We start from the raw sequence: 19,071 nt of genomic DNA, 5'->3' as shown, positions 1-19,071 counted from the left end.
ATTAAATGATGAAAGAGAATCTCTGATTAGCTGCCTCCTGCACGCCCCCTACTGGGGATCGAGCCCACAACCCCAAGCATGGGCCCTTGGCCAGAATCGAACCTGGGACCCTTCAGTCCTCAGGCTGACGCTCTATCCACTGAGCCAAACCAGCTAGGGCGCATCGAGGTTCTTTCAGAGCAGGTGGGGGACCTTCCATCTGCCGAGGGCCACGTGGATACACATATCATTCATGGGCCACACAAAGTTACTACTTAAAAGTCAGCTCGCTGTAGCTGGTCAACATTTCATTCACTGCCCCCCCCCCCCCCCTTTTGCTGTACAGGACGATGCTCCACCTGACAGTCAAGCAACCGGACTGTCTGGGCTCTAAACGTGACCACCATGCCTGTTTTTAACCATCTATTCCATACTGTTTTCTTGACATCACACAAGTCAGAAGGGATGTATATTATGAACTTAAAATGTGTGTGGATACACCATCTATAAACCGTATCAGGTATGTTTGCAAAATAATTAATAAGGATCACATCGCCAGGGCAATGATCTAATTTGCATATGCAAATCTAAAGGTGCCCAGGTGGAAAGGGTAGATGCACTCAACGTTTTACAGGCTTCCCCATTGCATCCTCGAGTACCTGACCTTTAGCATCAATTAAAAGCATTATGGATGCAGCTGGTAAATGTTAGCTTGTGGGTAACACTTGCATGATTACCATTTTCCAACAGACTGAGCAGATTTCGGAAAGGGGGGGTACATTTTATAGGATAACAGCTAAGGAAATGTCTTAGAGACGCTTGCCATTTGCTGATATGAATAATTGACCTCTGACCTGAAACCTCAAACTATATATATATATATATATATATATATATATATATATATATACACTGTATATTATAAGTGACATTCATTCTAAATGTAGTTCAAGCATAAGAAACACACAGGTGAAGAGTTTAGAAATCAGTTGAAACACTGTTGTTTCAAAAAGATGTGATTAAAATAATCGAAACCATGTTATCTGCAGAATATGTTTCGGGATTAGAGACATTTACCTTCAAAAAAGGAGAGGCTAACAAGAGACAATAGCCGGGGCCAAATATTTGAGAGGACGTGGTAGCAAAGAATAACTGCATTAACTCGTTCATGCAAAAGGAAGAAGGATGGAGAAAGCTGGAAAATTCTACCAAAAAACAAAAAAGTTTAGGCTAAAATTCAGAGAGGAATCTGGGCTGCTCCTCTCTGGACATCCCATGCTGCCTCTCCATGCAGGAAAGAAGGCTTTGCAGATTTTGTGTGTGTGTTTTTTAACCCTCACCCAAGGGTATTTTTTTCCCATTGACTTTTAGAGAGAAAAGAAGGGAGGAAGGAAGTCGGTGGGGAGAGAGAGAGTGAGAGAAACCTCAATGTGAGAGAGACGCATCCATTGGTTGCCTTGCCACACCTACGCCAACTGGGGCTGGGCATGGAACCTGCAACTCAAGTACGTGCCCTGATCAGGAATGAGACCTATGATCCCTCTGTGTGTGGGCTGACACTAACCTCCGAGCCGCATCGGCCAGGGAATGGACTGTGGACATCAAGAAGGATGATAAAGCCAAAACCAGTTTGGCTCAGTGGTAGAGCGTCGGACTGCGGACTGAAAGGTCCCAGGTTTGATTCCGGTCAAGGGCATGTACGTTGGTTGCGGGCACATCCTCGGTAGGGGGTGTGCAGGAGGCAGCTGGTTGATGTTTTTCTCTCATCGACGTTTCTAGCTCTCTATCTCTCTCCCTTCCTTTCTGTAAAAAAATCAATAAAATATATTAAAAAAAAAAAGAAGGATGATAAAGACCACCCTCTCCAAGCTTCAGTTCTCTGCCTATCACTTAGTCTATCAACACCAGACAGCGAATGCCCGCTTCTAGAAAAATAACAGGGGACCAAAACATGCCGACAGGCCAATCAAATGTCAAACATATGTCAGGACAGTACCTCTCGTTTTCTCTTAGCACGTCCCGGCCTTTCTTCCAGGTGTAGACGGGCTTGGGAGAGGCTTTGGGCTTGCACTCAATGACCACGGCGCCGCCCACTCGGACAAGGGTGACCCTCTTCAGCAGGGCTCGTGAGAAATCCGGGCCTGCAGCTGGGAGGGAAGACAGCCAACACTTCTTTTTATTTATTATTTATTTTTTAAATATATTAAAAAATATATATATATTTTATTGATTTTTCACAGAGAGGAAGAGAGAGGGACAGAGAGTTAGAAACATCGATGAGAGAGAATCAATCGATCAGCTGCCTCCTGCACACCCCCCACTGGAGATGTGCCCACAACCAAGGTACATGCCCTCGACCGGAATCGAACCTGGGACCTTTCAGTCCGCAGGCCGATGCTCTATCCACTGAGCCAAACTGGTCCCGGCGTCTTTTTAAAAAATACATCTGTATTGATTTTTGAGAGGAAGGGAGAGGGAGCGAGAGAGAGGAAAATCAACGATGAAAGAGTATCATGGATCAGCTGCCTCCTGAACGCCCCCCAATGGGAATCCAGCACGCGACCTGGGCATGTGTCCTGACTGGGAATAGAACCATGACCTCCTGGTTCATAAGTCAACACTCAACCACTGAGCCGCGCTGGCCGGGCTCATTCTCATCTCAGTAAACACCTGAATTGACATAATAATGTAAAAAAATTAAGTCTCTAGAAGTTTTTTTTTTTTTTTTTTTTTTAAAAAGGGTATTTTGCGGAATAGAGTTACAATAAACTCCCTTCTTAAAACTCTATTTCTCGACACATGCTTAGTTTCATGGCTGTAGGCCGACACTGCTCATCTGTTCCGGAGGAATTCTGCCGCGGATTCCGAAATGAGTTTACATAAATCACACTGCGCACAACACACGGTGTGTGTGTATGTGTGTGTGTGTGTGTGTGTGTGTGTGTGTGTGTATGTCCAAAGACAATATTCTGCTTTCATGGGATTTGAAATAGGTTCGTATCAGCCACACCGGGGGCGGAGGGCACGCGTGCCCATTCCCGAAGCTTCCGCACTGCACTGTGGGCGCGGCCGCCAGCCCGAGGACGTGTGCCAAGAGACAAGGCCTGCCTTGAGGGTCTGGTGCTAATAAAAACGGAATCCTAAAACCAAACCTTTCCCCTTTGCTTTCCTGATCTGCTTCTGCATCCGTCACCTTTTTTTAAAATATATTTTATTAATTTTTTTTATTTTTTTTATTTTTTTATTTTTTTTATTTTTTTACAGAGAGGAGGGAGAGGGATAGAGAATTAGAAATAGCGATGAGAGAGAAACATTGATCATCTGCCTCCTGTATACCCCCTACTGGGGATGTGCCCGCAACCAAGGCACATGCCTTTGACCGGAATAGAACCGGGACCTTTCAGTCCGCAGGCCGACTCTCTATCCACTGAGCCAAACCGGTTTCGGCTGCTTCTGTCACTGCTGGTGATGAACCTCTGCCCATCTCCTGGGAGAAATGGTCGGGTCAGTGTTGGATGCTTGGCCATGGGTGGCTCCTCAACCCGCCGGCTGGTGACCCTGCGTGTGCGCCCGAGAGGTCCGTAAGCTCCCGGGGTGACACTGTCTGCCCGGACCCTGTACTGGATCTGGTTCCCAGACACGGACCCGAGAGGCCGGGAGGAGCAGCAGAGGGAGCCTGCTTGTTCCGTGGGACGGTCTCCGAGGAGGAGGCATGAGCGATACGGGAAGGTCCCAGCAGGACCCTGTCAGGACCCGGCCTGGGTGGCACTTAAGCATGACCGCACCTGCACCGCTGCAGGGGCTCAGGGAAGTCCCGGTTCAATTCCCCGGCAGGGCACAGCCCGGCGTTCGGGCTGCACCCCCAGTGTGCGGAGCACATCGGATTCCCCTGTTAATGGCTCAGGGGGCGAGGGATCCGGCGGAGACACAGCTGAGCACCGGAGAGAGTCCCTGTGAGGGAACTCGGAGCTCAGCCTTCACGTTTTCCTCATTGGGAGCCGATCCTCTGGGTAAAAGCCAGATTGTTTAGATAATTGCTCAAGCCCGGCCTCCCTTGAACTGGCCCTGGCTGTACTCGAGCTTCCCGCCAGCGTAAGGTTCCTCCCGACCCCTCTGCCCGCCATGGAGAGTCAGCGGACGCTGACCTCAGAGACAGGAACCCCTCAGGGCACAGCTACCTGGGCTCCCTGGCACGGTCCTGGCAAAGGCAGGTCACGGCCACGGGGCTATGTGGGAAGGCACCCCCTGCCATTAGGGCGGCTCCTCCCTTGTCGAATTCAGGTGCCTGTTATGACCAGGTCAGCTGGACCACGCGGACAAGCATCCTGGTGTAGCTCAGCCCCTGTCCTCTGGAGAGAGCCCTGGTGGCATCCTGTCACCACACACCCTCCACCCCCACCCCACCTACACCTCCCCACAATCATTTCCTAAAATATATTTTTATTGATTTCAGAGAGGAGAAGAGAGGGAGAGAGGGATAGAAACATCAATGATGAGAGAGAACCATTGATTGGCCGCCTCCTGCACGTCCCCTACTGGGAGACCAAGCCCGAAACTTGGGCATGTGCCCTGACTGGAATCGAACCCAGGACCCTTCAGTCTACAGGCCGACGCTCTATCCACTGAGCCGCACCAGCGAGGGCTCCTCTGGGAGTTTGTAGAACGTGTTCCTGCTCCTCCAGGACCACCGTCTCTCTCAAGCCCCCTCGGCCCCTGTGTTTGCGCGGAACATTTGGTCCGGCAGAGCCCGGGCTCGCGCGGGGACTTGACCGGGTTCTGTTCATCTTTCCCGCCCCGCGCGAGGACTCACCGATGACGCTCAGCTCGGCGCTGGAGAAGACGGCGCCGTGCCTGTTCTCGGCCACACACTGGTACATGCCGGCGTCCGCCAGGGTCGCCCGCGTGATGTTGAGCGAGCCCTGCTCGATGTGAACTCTGTCCTGCGAAGGCAAGAGGGAGGCGGACGGTGACCTTGCCCAGCGGGACCCTGAGGCCATCGGGCTGCACGTGACATCACAGGGCCCGGACGGGAAGAAAAGAGCCACCGTCCCAGCGGCTTTCATAACGCGATGCATGGATCTGGCGGCTACACGTGGGGCAGGCCAGAGGGTGAACCAGCAGCCTGTACATCAGCCGGAAGATGGGGGTCAAATGGCGGGCCCCTCTGGGGTCCTCAGCGATTGTACAGCGAACGCATTCAGATGAATATGTCTGCCGAAGAGATTCACTTAACGTTTGAAGTGCATTTCCAAAAATACATGTTTATTGATTTCAGAGAAGAAGGGAGAGGGATAAAGAGACAGAAACATCAAGGATGAGAGCTCGGCTGCCTCCTGCACGCCCTCTACTGGAGACCGAGCTCACAACCCTGGCAGGAGCCCTGACCAAGAATCAAAGCCTGACTTCCTGGTTCATAGGTCGACAGTCAACTACTGAGCCACACTGTCCAGCCGATCTGCTTATGTTTTCAAAATACCTTGTTTATTTGTCCGTGATTCCTTCATGTATCTCTTTGAGCATTACACCTGGACATTCCTATTTCTTTGTTGGACTCTTAGGTCTGTTACCTTTCTAAAACATAAACTTTGCATGTGATTTGGAATACTGGTTTGTAGGCTTGTTCTTAAAAGGCGTTGTTTTGGTTTGTTTGGTTTTTCCCTCAAGTAGCTATTTTGTGGCTGTTATGACTTCTCTGAGCCCTGACCTGCAGGGACACGGGGGCTCCTATCCCAGGGCCGGGGGTGAGGTGGCCCGCCCCTCTTTCTGGCTACAGACTACAATTCCCAGAATCCCCTGCAGCTAGAGGTAACCATATATTTAAGAGTCCTACTAAGCCAGGCAGCAGACAGGCTGCCTGTGCCACGGGGTGGCAGTAGGTGTGTGGGAGTGTCTACACCCCAAGCCTTAGCTCTAAAATCATTGTCTCCAAAGGGGAATTTTTACACCGGAGCTCCCAGCTCCCACTGCCTGCTCCCAGGCCTGCAGGCCGTAGCCTCAGCCCCGCCATCACTTGCAGAGCTTGCTCCACGTGGCACGAAAGGTGCCGAGCTCGAGTTTAATTTGCTCCTTTCTGCATGCTGGAGGCAGAGGGGGCGTCTGTCTGGTGAACCCACTGCACCCCGTTGTCCAGAAGTCTCCCAGTAGAGGGGTGACGGGACGGCACTGACAGGGCATCAGGATACCTGGGCCAGCTCACCGGGCCCACACACGGATCTCTCTCTCAGCACACATTCGCCTTCTGGGCCCTCTGCATGGCGTCCAGTCCCAGAGCCAGGGACCTGAGAGGACCACGCTCTAGTCTGGACGCCGGCGAGCCGGCCGCCAGGGTCTGCTTAACCAGGTGCCTTCACCTGCACGCGTTTCCCTGATAATGGCAACCGGCTGCATCTTATTTTGGAAACGACTCATCCTTTCCCCGTTTCCATAGCAACAGGGCCACCTTAGACATGACAGTGGGCACCGAGTGCGGTCGCCGCCGCCGCTTGCTTACCTGGGCGAGCAGCGGCTCCCCGTTCTTCAGCCACCGGTACGTGGGCCGGGGCCTCCCGCTGGCCCTGCACTCCCAGGAGACGCTCTCCTCCATGGCCACCTGGATGTCGCTGATTTTTTGAATCCAATTGGGTTGAGCTGCAGCCGGTTAGAAAGCAAAGGTGGGCATCAGTGTCTGCTCAACGTATTTATTTTATTTTATTTTTTTTTAAAAAACATCTTTTTATTTATTTTAAGAGAGAAAGGGAAGGAGAGGGATCGAGATAGAGAGATGGAAACATCGATTGGGGGCCTCCTACTGGGGATGGAGCCCGACATCTGGGCTGACCAGGAATCCAGCCGGGACTCCCTGGTTCATATGTCGATGCTCAACCACAGAGCCACGCCAGGACGGACTGCATCTTACTTGCTTGATAACAAACAAAATCGGGAGGTCACAGGACACGTCCCTCAGCCAGCAGCCGTGCCGGGGGCCTGTGCATGCCCTCTCTCTTTGCCCCTGAGAAGAGTCTTGTGGTTTCCGGAGGGGAGAGCAGTTTTCAAAGAGGAGAGCGCAGTTTCAGCAATCCTCTGCTGACGGAGCCGTGCTGCCTGGCAGGCGAGGCCGGAGGGGTCCGCCCTCACAGACAGTGTGACACCAACCTCACCGACGGGAACGCAGGTCCGCGCCCTCCCTCCCTGTAGGAGCCCCGCACCACTGCCTTCTCAGCTCTGCTGGGAGCACGGGGGAGAGGCGATGGGCTGATGGCCCCCCACAGAGCCCAGGAAAGCCAAGCAATGGAGAAAGTTCTAGAAAGCTGTGTGGATTATTAACAACAAAGCCAGGCTTTTCCAAGAGAGTGAGGAGGGAATAAATGTAACGTATGCAGCAATGGCAAGTCGAAGCTCAAAAAGCAAACGTGGAAACCGTGTGCAGAGACAGGGATTTCGTTGCTTTCCTTCAAAACACAGAGCGCTGGGGCCAAACCTGGCCATCCGAGGAGGGGAGTGGGCCGGGGAGGGAGGAGTCAGGGTTTTGCAAAGACCGTACAGAGTTCTCACTCCTTGAACCCTCAGAGGGCAGGCTCCACCCGCTCCAGCGGGTCACAGAGGTCAAGGGGCATGGCAGGAGTGCTCAGTGGTCACCCGTTCAGGCCGGAGGGAGGGCAGCCAACAACCAAGTCAGCCTCTGCAACACATCCTCAGGCTCTTCCTCTGTCCTGGAGGTGCAAGGAGCTCACAGGAGCCCGATTTGCGATGACAGGAAATTGTCCCTTAGAAGGCCATGTCCGGACACGTGCCCGGGAGATGGCAATGGAACAGCCTCTTACATAAGCGGCAAAGAATGAGATGATCCTCCTTGGAACACGCCCACGCGGGGCTAAGGCCCACGCGGCTGCTGCCGGCTCAGAGCGGATGAGTCACATCTCCGCGGGGAGTTTTCGGAGCTCAAGTCCTGGGCTGAGACGGGAATCTTTCCTCCCTCTCTCTCAGGCCTCCGGGCCGCCCCGTTCCGAGTCCCTTTCAGAGCCGGGCAGAAAGCATGGCTGGCTTCCCTTTGTACAATATAACGCGCGTGGGCCCACGGTGTTCATTCCTGATGGTCTAGACCAGTGGTTCTCAACCTTCCTAGCGCCGCCACCCTTTCAGACAGCTCCTCATGTGGTGGTGACCCCCAAGCCAAACATTCTTCTCGTTGCTACTTCATACCTGTCACGTTGCTACTGCGATGAGTCGTAATGTAAATATCTGTGTTTTACGATGGTTGAGAACCTCTGCTGTAGAGTCTACACTAGGGGTGTCGAACTCAATCAGAGAAAGGGCCAAAATCTAAAATCCAGCCTAAATCGCGGGCCAAATGGTTTACTGAACAGTCATAAACTGACAATGTCATAAACTGACAGCGGAGTGCAGTGATGACAGCGCGGTGCGGGCCACATTGCAAGACCTGGCGGGCTGGATTTGGCCCGCGGGCCTTGTGTTTGACACATGTGGTCTACACAGCCCGCAGCTTCCTGGCTAAGGGACCGGCCCCGCCCACTCCTGTGATCTGAGCGTGACTTCACCTGTAATAACTCATCCAGGTGGCGACCGAGCAGCTGGCTGTCAGGAGCCCGCCCCTGGGAGAGCCAATGGGGACCAAAAAAGCCATAGAAAAAGACAGCCCGCGCTTCTGTCTAGTTAAGGTCCCCGCGACAGGGGAGCCAGCTCCGCAGTTTCTGGCTCACGGATGTGCTCGCTGAGGAGACATAACCACAGAGGCAGCGGCCCAGCCCCATGGACGTCCCGATCCGATGAGCTCCTGCCGTCGGGGTGGCTGACGGCGGAGGGAGACGGGGTCGCCGCCAGTGCCGCCCTCCGCGCATGGGTGCCATGGCTTCTCGGAAAAGGGAGACGTGATGCCTGGTTCTCACCTCCAGTCGGGCCCCTGGGAGAGCCCCTGCCTGCACAGGCAGGGCCGGGGGCAGGCGATCATACAGTCCTTCCAACGCCCGGACAGACAAGCTCAGGCGCATTCCCTTTGGGCAGAACTCGATGCCCCGCCGAGGGAAACCCTTTCTGGATCCCAAACAGATCCCCTCACAGGGTTCCGTGTGGGCTGCATTGACGACCACGTGGGGGAGGTTCTACATTCACGGAACAGCTGGGTCCGTGTGGATGGCCTGAGTGGACAGGAGAAGCTCACGCAAGTCATGTCCGGGGTGAGAGCTCTGTCCCATCCACTCAGACCAGCCGCACTGGGTCCGCGGCGTTCCCCGATGTTCCCGAAATCGCCACCAAAGAGGAGGAGGGACCAAGCTTCACACGAGCCCCAAATCAAGATCCGAATGAAGAGAAGCATCGAGATTTAAAAAGTAATAAAAAACAAAATAAACCGGGAGGAGGAGTGACACGCGTCAGGTGTACGGCTGACAGTGGGAGGGAAAGCGACCCCTTTGGGATGTGGTCGCAGCAGCCTCGCCCCAACACAGCGGCTGATTTCTTCCTGGGCTTCCTCACATCCTCGCCCAGGCCCCTCCCCACACCCAGGACTGCGTAGGCGGGGAGGGGGGAGAGGAGGGAGAGGGGGAAAGGGGAAGAGGGGTGCGGGCTCAGCAGCAAGCCGAGGTCTTGCATGGCCCTTCCCCAAAGGCCACGCCGGCCCAGCTCACGCCCTGAGTGGCCAGGTCCACTCGGGCTCCGCCCCCCGGGGACTCACCGTAGAAAGTCAGCTGCCCCCGCGCGACGTTCTTGCCTCGGGAGTTCTCGGCCACGCACTCGTACGGGCCCGCGTCCTCCTGCTGGAAGTTGGGGATCTCCAGGATGCCGTCCGCCTGGTGTCTCCTGGCTTTCCTGGCGATGGGCTTCCCGTCCGCCCGGCGCCAGACGATGGTGGGGACCGGGCTGGAGGAGGGAACGGAAAGCGGCGAGTGAGCTGCGCGAAAGCAGGAGTGTCCGTGGCATCCTGAGCCCCCAGCCGCCGCTTCCTGCTGGGGTCTAAACCGAGGAGCCTGCCCCGAGAGCGCCCCCTTCCTCTCCCCGACACCACACACAAGCAGGCATCGCTGTTACGACACTACCTATCGCCACATCGCTAGTGTTACCAGAGACGTGGTGTTCCTATTAGAATAAAGCACGTTTCTCAGCCCGGCCGGCGTGGCTCAGTGGTAGAGCATTGACCTATGAACCAGGAGGTCCCGGTTCGATTCCCGGTCAGGGCACATGCCCTGGTTGGGGGCTCAATTCCCAGTAGGAGGGGGGTGTGCAGGAGGCAGCTGATCCATAATTCTCTCTCATCCTTATGTTTCATCCCTCTCCCTCTCCCTCTCCCTCCCTCTCTGAAGCCAGTAAAAAAGGAACAGGATGGTCACGGCACTGCGCTGTAGCAAAGTCGAGGCACCGCTGTAGCGAGTGCTGTCATGACTGAGGAACACGGAAAGAACCTTCCGTGGGACCTGGAACTGAAGCTGCAAAGTGAACTACTCCTCCATGGCGTCTGGAGATGCCGCTGCCCGAGAATGGAGACTGCGTGCGGACACGAGGGGTCAGGTCAGGGTCGCCTCAGCTGCGTCTGGGCACAAGGGAGCTGGGGGGCAGTGAGCCCTGGCTTCGCCGAGCCGGGGGGGCGGGGGGGGGGTGGAGAGGTTCACACGCATCGTTAACATGCAGAGACGGCCCGAGGCTCCGTGTCAGATGGCCGTTCTGGTCGCTCATGGCAAGCCTGGCCTGTAGGGCTGCTGGCAACGTGGTGCCACCGTCCCTGGCCCGCGCCCTCAGACAGAACCACTTGGGCCGCTCCCTGGTCCCCGTGCTGCTGAGCCAGCGCTGCTCGGCAGGCCCTGGGAAAGGTGAGTCATTTCTAGAAAGCTCTGGGCAATAGAGTCTCCTAGAGCCGTGGTCGGCAAACTGCAGCTTGCAAGCCACATGCGGCTCTTGGGCCCCTTGAGTGTGGCTCTTCCACAAAACACCACGGCCTGGGCGAGTCTGTTTTGAAGAAGTGGCATCAGAAGTTGAAGCCTAAAAAATGTGGCTCTGAAAAGAAATTTCAGTCGTTGTCCTGTTGATAGGTGGCTCCGTTGGCTAGTGAGTTTGCCGAGCGCTGTCCTAGAGCGATCGGTCTCCTCTGTCTCTATCTGAGCAGCGGGCCGAGACCGGCGGCCTAAAGGGAAATTCCAGGGAAGCGCGGTGCCTCCTCGGGGACCTGGGGCCGGGGCTGAGTCTCTAGGTTCACCCTCCGGGGGAGACCTGTGTCACCATCACTCAGGTCCTCAATGTGGGGCAGCTCCCCTTTCAGAACTGCCCTTCCCCTCCTCCTGGCCCCGTCAGGATGGCGGCCTGACCCTCCCCGGCCACCCCAGGGCCCCTCTCTGCGGTGAGGGGGCGCATTTGCCGAATGACAGCCCCTCTCCCCCGGGCAAGGCGCCTCCAGGAGCCCGGAGGCCGGAGGACGGGAGAGACCAGGACTCACTTGCCCAGCGCGAAGCACTCCAGCCTGGCCGTGCCTCCTTTGGCCGTGGGCACCGTGTCCGGGAACTGCACCTCGATCTTGGGCTCGTACTCGCCCATCACCCCTGCGGACAGAGACCGGGCGCTGAGTCTCAGGGGGCACTGAGAACTCACAGGCGTGTTTCCCATGTACCGTCCGCAGCTCCCACGGCGGGCGCCCCGGGCACAGCTGGCCCCTCACTGGAGGCAGGGCCATCGCCAGCCGGCAGGGGTGGCTCCGGGCTCCGCGACGCAACAGAGAACGCGTCACGGTGCCCATCATCTGCCAGGACCCGGTTCTCTGAGATTCCCACGTCACTTGCAGAAATAGTTACTGTTATTGTTATTGTTTAAAAAAAATACAGAGGAAAGGGACAGTCTTAGTCCCGGGAACATCAAAGGCATTTTTGGGAAACAAGTGGCAGGAAATTTTAAATACTGAACAAAGCACCGCCTCTGGATTACGCCTATGAGCAAAGACATCTGAGCAACCAATCTGTGGCCACCCATCACCTTCTCTTTCACGTCCAAGCTAATCTGAGTCAATCCTAAATCACTCCAGGCAAGGTAGTGAGTGCCTCCGACGCCAGGGCTTTTATTCTGGAACAGTGTAAAAAGAAGAATAGTACCCGGCTGGTGTGGCTCCGTGGTGGAGCATTGACCTATGAACCAGAAGGTCACGGTTTGATTCCCGGTCAGGGCACATGCCCGGGTGGTGGGCTCGATCCCTAGTAGGGGACATGCAGGAGGCAGCAGATCTATGATTCTGATCATTGATGTTCCTCTCTCTCTCTCCCTCTCCCTTTCTCTCTGAAATCAATAAAAATATATTTTAAAAAATACAAGAGAAGAATAGGATCCAGCCCCACCCTGGGCATGCGCCCTGGCCGGGCCTTGAACCGTGGCTGTGTTGGTGAGTATCATCATCAAGGCTTCTTATGCGAGGCCCCTCCCCAGAGAGGACGCTTTTCTAACATGGACGGCACAGGTTATGCGGTCAGGTGGGGTGGGGCGGGCGCCGGTCTGTGTCCAGGGGCAGAGCTGTCGGTAAGGATGCAGTGTGTGGTCTGCACTCACAGCCCAGCTGCAGGACGTGGAGACATGGTCAGAGAGGCCGGCGCAGCCTGCAGTGCCTGCAGGACGCTCATTAGCATAGAGATGGCCGCTGTTTATGAGGCACCCGCGGGGGGAGAGCCATTCTCCTGGCCGCACTGTGCCGGTTCGGGAACACCTGTGCACGGGTCCCTTTAATTGGCTGCATCTGGCCCAGGACACGCTGCTATGGGCTGTTTCTTCCCGTTTAACTCTCTGGCCTTCACTCCCCACACCGAATGGGAAAAGCTGTGGCCTTTTTAATCGTTTTTAAGAAACAGAGGCCCTCACACAGGAGCGCGTTCTCCCGGCCCCTCCGCCGGCCACCTGCTCGCGCGGGGAAGCATTGTCGGCAGCTGCGCTGGCGCTGCGCAGAGTGGGCGGCGATGGGAGGAGGCTGTGGAGGGAGGTGCTCCCTCTCCACCTCGAGCTGCTCACAGAGAGGAGAGGTGGGAACCCCCCGAGGCCACGCACCAACGCGAAGCAGCAGCGCGCGATAGGAGAGGGTCAGGATGGCCGGGGTCAGACCCTCAGTGACACCCCTTCCGCCTACGGGAGCCGGGTCATCTGCCTGTGTGGACAACTTGTGCTTTTACTTCCAAAGACACCTGGCTGGGTCAGAGCCCCTCTGCCAGGCACAGGGCCTCCATGGACGCCGGGAACAGGAAGGAGATATGAGCAGCTGCAGGCAGGTGGGAGAGGCTACGCTGCATGCCCAGCAGCCACTGCATCCACTGCACCCGCTGCACACCCAGCAGCCACTGCACGCACAGCAGCCACTGAACCCACTGCACACACTGAACCCACTGAACCCACTGCATCCACTGCACACACTGTACCCACTGCACCCACTGAACCCACTGCACACACTGAACCCACTGCACACACTGTACCCACTGAACCCACTGAACCCACTGCACACACTGAACCCACTGCACCCACTGTACCCACTGCACCCACTGAACCCACTGCACACACTGTACCCACTGAACCCACTGAACCCACTGAACCCACTGAACCCACTGCACACACTGTACCCACTGCACACACTGAACCCACTGCACACACTGTACTCACTGAACCCACTGCACACACTGAACCCACTGCACACACTGTGCATTAGAGCGTTTTATAGAAACTCAGACGTAAGAGGCTTCCTGCCAATAGTGCATCGGTGTTCCGTGGGGTGAAGCTGCACCTGCGCAGTGCGTGCAGGGAACCTGCCGTGCCCTTGCCTGTGCACACGCGCCTGGCACGTGGGCCTTTACCATTTGGCGCGCTCTGCTCAGGTCCACACGCGCCTCTACCTAATTCTAACACAGAGAACAAAGAGAGTCTGTCTGCTTCCAGCGCGGGGCACCGTCTTCTGCTTCCGGGGCAGGAGCCCCATCACCGAGCGAAGGTGACGGCGCCCGAGGTTCTGGGCCTCCGAGTCCACAGGAGCCAGGGCTCTGCTCTACCCGCGACCCAATGAGAAATTCAGGACACAGCCTCGCTCAGCAGCTGCGTGCCAGGCGCCGGCCGCACCCGGTGCCCAGCGGGCCACACAGACCCAATGCCGCCTTCGGACGTGTGTGGGCTGCATGGTACGCGGGCTACGCAGGCAGTGGCTGTGCGTTCAGTGAGTCAGAGAGCTATTCCTGGAGAAGACCTGGCTAGATTCCTAGGTGTCCTTCCCACTCCGGTGGGTCCCAAACTGTAAACCACCGAGGGCCTGAGTCTCCCATTTAGTGAGGAGAGACAGAGCCCAAGGATCTGCACGTCTAACAAGTTCCCAGCTGGTGTCCCTGCTGCCGGTCCAGGGGCTACACTGTGAGCATTTCTGTAGCCGCCACAGGTGTTAAGCCAAAGCAGGAAGTTCCCCCAACCTCAGTGGACACATCCTGTGGGCGGGTCAGTGGGAGGGCACTCGCCATGGGGTCGGCCAGGGACAAGGCCCATCCAGAGCCTGGACTCTGAAGACAACCTTGTGGCAACAACTATTCCCCTTTAAAGCCCTGGACAATTATTATTATTATTATTATTATTATTATTATTTTAAAATATAGCTGAAACTGGTTTGGCTCAGTGGATAGAGCATCGGTCTGTGGACTGAAAGGTCCCAGGTTTGATTCCCGTCAAGGGCATGTAAATTGGTTGCAGGCACATCCCTGGTGGGGGGTGTGCAGAAGGCAGCTGGTCAATGTTTCTCTCTCATCGATGTTTCTAGCTTTCTATCCCCCTCCCTTCCTCTCTGTAAAAAATCAATAAAATATATTAAAAAATATATATGTTTTCATTTCAGAGAGGTAGGGAGAGGGAGAGAGAGAAAGAGAGAGATAGAACCAACCATGATGAGAGAATCATTGATCAGGTGCCTCTTGCATGCCCTACCCTGGGGGTTGAGCCGACAACCGGGCCTGTGCCCTGATGGGGAACTGAACCATGACCTCCTGGTTCATAGGTCGATGCTCAGCCCCCGAGCCATGCCGGCCGGCCAGCCCAGGACAGTCATCAGGTGGACGCTGATGTCCACGAGCACACAGAGTCCAGCAAGATCACTGACTACATCTCCACCCGTGAAGGAGACATCGGCCGTGCACACTTGTTTCACTGCCGTTTGCAGAGTGCTGTGTTGGCGGAGTCGTGCGCCATACGGTTTGGCCAACACCTGCCATCGCCAGGATCTGTGGGTTTGCTACATTACACCACCAGAAGGGACTGTTACCCACAGAGTGGGATTATCTGTTGAAAAACAGAAATGGCAAAAATTGTCTTCTGAGACGTTTCCACAGGGGCTTTCTTGGGAAATGGGGTGTGTGGGCCATTAATACAAAACATTTGGAAACAGCGGATTAGTCACTCCGACGCCCTGGCTGAGTCCATCGCTTTGCCCCTTTGGGAAGGACCTGAGCCCTGGTTGGAAGGGGCCATTGTGGGGTCCAAGGACTGACTGTCCAAGGACCCTCTGCCTCTGCTGCCCGCCGTCCCTGCGGTTACATCCCGTGGAATGTGAGGCCACAGTTGTCCAAGCCAACACCTCCCCAGCTGGAGAGGAGACGAGTGAGCAGCCAGAGGGCTGTGCGTCACCCGGTAAACCTGGGGTTCCACCTCAGACACCTGGGTGATGTGCAAGTGCACCCTGTGCTGAAGCCGGTTTGGCTCTGGTAGAGCGTCGGTCTGTGGACTGAAAGGTCCCAGGTTCGATTCCGGTCAAGGGCATGTACATTGGTTGCGGGCACATCCCTGGTGGGGGTTGTGCAAGAGGCAGCTGGTTGATGTTTCTCTCTCATTGGCGTTTCTAGCTCTCTATCTCTCTCCCTTCCTCTTCTCTGTGAAATATCAATAAAATATATTTAAAAAAAACCAAAAACAACAACAAAAATCAGTGCACCCCGTGATGGGAGCTCAGTCCAACCAGCACCCTGTTCCCTCCTCCTCGACAGGGAGCGGAGCTCTCCGGAGCCGCTCCAGCGGCCTCTCCTGTGCAGGTGGAGAGCAGGGGCCGGAGGGAAGCCCTGGGTCATTTGCTGACGATGCCAGTTTGAACTATTCATGCAGCGGGCACCTACTTCTAGGAAAAAGGAAGCGGACTTTGAGGAAGCGCTTTCATATTCCTCCCACCAAATAGCTCTTCCCTGTGTGCCGGGCTCAACGCTCTCTCCCTCCCTCCACCTTGCCCATGCTGGTCCCAGTCCACGTTGCTGGAGCCACAGAGACCAAGTCTTGATGGATGGTCTTCAGACATTTAAGGCGTTATATTTCAGGGACCGGCAGGGTGTTCTGGAAAGGGACAGAGATAGACGGTTTGGGTTTTGTGAGCCGTGCATTCACTCTCTGTTAAGACTCAACTCTGGCCGGTGTGCTCAGTGGTCGATGGTTCGATATCTGCTCAAGGCACATTCCCGAGCTGCGGGCTCCATCCCCAGTAAGGGGTGTGCAGGAGGCAGCAGATCAATGATTCTCTCTCATCACTGATGTTTCTATTTGTTTCTGCCTTTCCCTTCCTCTCAAACATAAAATAAAAACATATTAAAAAACAGACTCAACTGTCATTGGAGCTGGAAAAAGACAATATGAAAAAAAAAAAGGCTCTATTCCAATAAAACTTTATTTATAAAAACAATGGTGGGCTGTGTTTGGCCCATGAGCCCGAGCTGGCCCAGCCCAGGCTTGGAGGAAATGGTGAAGACAGAAAGGTTTGGGAGAATGAGTAGAATCACAGACCGACTCTGAGAACAAACACACACATTTCAGCAAGCTTGCCAGATGTTGAATCACAAGAATAACGGCATTTCCATACATCAGCACTAGCTAATCAGAGAATGTGATTAAAAACAAGCTACCATTTACAACAGCGGCAAAGAGGATAGAGAATCCAGGAATTATCCCCAAGGACTCAACATTTCTATGCAGAAACATTTGAAACTTTCTTTACAAAAACAACAGGCCCCGGGGAGGGCTGGCCTGCAGGAGGCTGGGGACAACCCTGGTTTAAACAAACACTGCGCCCTCTGCCTGGAACCCCTTTCCTCTCAGAGGCTGGACACCCCTTTATGGGAACGGCCTTTCACCCCTTGGTCGGGGAGAGCAGTGACAGCTTTTGACAGAATCGGTCCCCTGCCTACCTCACTGATGAGCTTCCATTTTTACTTCATAGAATTCAGCTTCCTGCGACACGAATTTAGCATCGGCCCACGTGGCCAGCACTGGCGCTGGGACAGGGTTGGATGGAGGCCCTGCTTGGTCCTGGGCCACGTGGGCCGCCCACCATGGCAGAGGCGTGGGGCAGGGGGGGCCGGCAGGGATAACACACCCACCGCCGAACCTCTGCTGCAGAGACAGCCCTACTGCCATGGGAGAAGCCACGCTGCTGGCTCCACAAATAACAGCTGAGAAAATGTTTTCGATTTCACCCTTACAACCTGCTAAGCAAAAGCATTCCGTGGACGGCACTCCCAGCAACCCCGCTGCTGCTCCAGAAACCTGTGTGTCATCTCGTTTCCCTCCCGCCTGCTCCCACTTGGTGAGTCATTGCTCCCGGCGGCAGGGCCTGCGTGCGAACCGGCTCCTGGCTCAGAGCTTCCCGCCTCCCCCTTCCTGCTGCCACCAGCCCCCTCCCAGTGCCCGCGACCGGCTCCTCGCTGGGCTCCCGGCCTCCGCTCCTGCAGAGCAAAAAGGTTTTTGTTAAAAACGCCCACCCTCTCTGCATATAATCCCCCCTGGGCTCCGCACGGCACCTGCATAAAAGTGAGTCTTCTCTCTCTCCACAGCCTGTGGCCGGCCGATTCCCTTCCAGCCTCAGCTCAGACCCACCTCCACCCGTGCAGTGTGCTCCACCCAGGCTCATGCTCCAGAGCTCCCAGAAACAGCCACGGGCTCATGCGGGCCCCAGGGCCTTTGCATGTGATGTGGACTCAGCCTCAGGCTCCTCCCTCCGGCCTTCTGGGCCGGACTTTCAGGTCTCAGGCACGGCACGTATGATACTGTCCTCAGTGTCCTACATCTGGGCCTGGTTTGGATCATTATTACCTTCTCTCTGTTATCAACATGGATTCCTGGAGTTAAAGGAGACACGCCGCCGCACAGCGCCTCCTGTGGCTGTATGGATTTATCCATCGCTCCCTGACACTATCAGCTTTAGCGGTGGCCCCTGCTGTCACCTGTGTCCTCCAGAAAGAGAGCAAATGTGGAGACAAGCCCTGGCCGGTGTGTCCAGTGGTTAGAGCGCCGACCTGCACACAGCAGGGTCTCAGGTTCCATTCCCACTGGAGGGCATGTGCCTCAGTTGCAGGTTCGATCCCCACCCCTCTGTGGGGCCCGTGTGGGAGGCAGCCTCGTATGGTCGTCAGTATCTCACATCTGGACCCTGTTTGGATCGTTATCAACTTCTCCCGACACTGAAGACTCAATTACGGGGACCTGACGAACAACCTCCTTGCTCAACCGCCCATTCCGCGCTGCCTGGGCGGGCGGTTTCAGTGGGAAGGAAAGGAGCAACAGATCGCTTTGCTATTTACATTCACCCGAACCACCCTCCCGCCCTGCTGAGATGCGCCATTAGCGTGCTAATTCGTTTTCCGACATGGATTCCTGGGTTACTCCTTCCCCAAGCGGAGAACACGGGCACCGAGTGTGGAAAGCCTTCAGCTTCCCTCCCATCTAACCCGGACAGTCAGTGTGCGCGTCGGCGTCGCCGCCCTGCCCCGCCGCCCGCAGAGCGGCCCCGGCCGCACTCACCGTCGTTCCGCAGCGTCAGCGGCGTGGGCGGCCCCAGCACCTTGTGGCCGGTCACTGTGTTGGTGACCACGCAGGTGTAGTTGCCCACGTCCGACTTCTCCACCTTCGCGATGTACAGGTTCCCGGTCTCCTGGGAGACGAAGCGGCGGTTGTCCTGGTAGGAGGGGTATTCGTTGAAGATCCAGGCGTAGCTCAGCTCTGGAAGCCAAGGAGAGAGCGTCACCAGCACGGCCCTGCCTCCGGGCAGCACTGCGCTCCGAGAGCGGAAAGGGAGACGTGCTCACGGAGGGCACGCGCAGTCCCGTCCTCCCGGCTCAGTCACCGAGGCCTATTCTAGAGCAGTGGTCG

The 19,071-nt window shown here is 55.7% G+C and overlaps 1 protein-coding gene across 8 annotated transcripts in view; it reads right to left on the bottom strand.

Moving 5' to 3' along the window:
• Window positions 1–19,071, bottom strand: part of CNTN4 (contactin 4) — a 315,102-nt gene that overhangs the window by 36,075 nt on the left and 259,956 nt on the right. For all 8 annotated transcript variants that reach the window (XM_084902270.1, XM_084902274.1, XM_084902275.1 and 5 more), the window contains 6 exons: window positions 18,724–18,921; window positions 11,396–11,498; window positions 9,647–9,831; window positions 6,470–6,606; window positions 4,790–4,919; window positions 1,976–2,126 (listed from right to left, as the gene is read on the bottom strand). In XM_084902270.1, the coding sequence (XP_084758396.1) occupies window positions 1,976–2,126; window positions 4,790–4,919; window positions 6,470–6,606; window positions 9,647–9,831; window positions 11,396–11,498; window positions 18,724–18,921 (904 nt within the window). The remainder of the gene's footprint in view (window positions 1–1,975; window positions 2,127–4,789; window positions 4,920–6,469; window positions 6,607–9,646; window positions 9,832–11,395; window positions 11,499–18,723; window positions 18,922–19,071) is intronic.

This window comes from Pipistrellus hanaki (assembly GCF_964339955.1).
Source record: "Pipistrellus hanaki genome assembly, chromosome: 13".
Classification (NCBI taxonomy): domain Eukaryota; kingdom Metazoa; phylum Chordata; class Mammalia; order Chiroptera; family Vespertilionidae; genus Pipistrellus; species Pipistrellus hanaki.
This window is presented reverse-complemented; position numbering and strand designations above follow the sequence as displayed.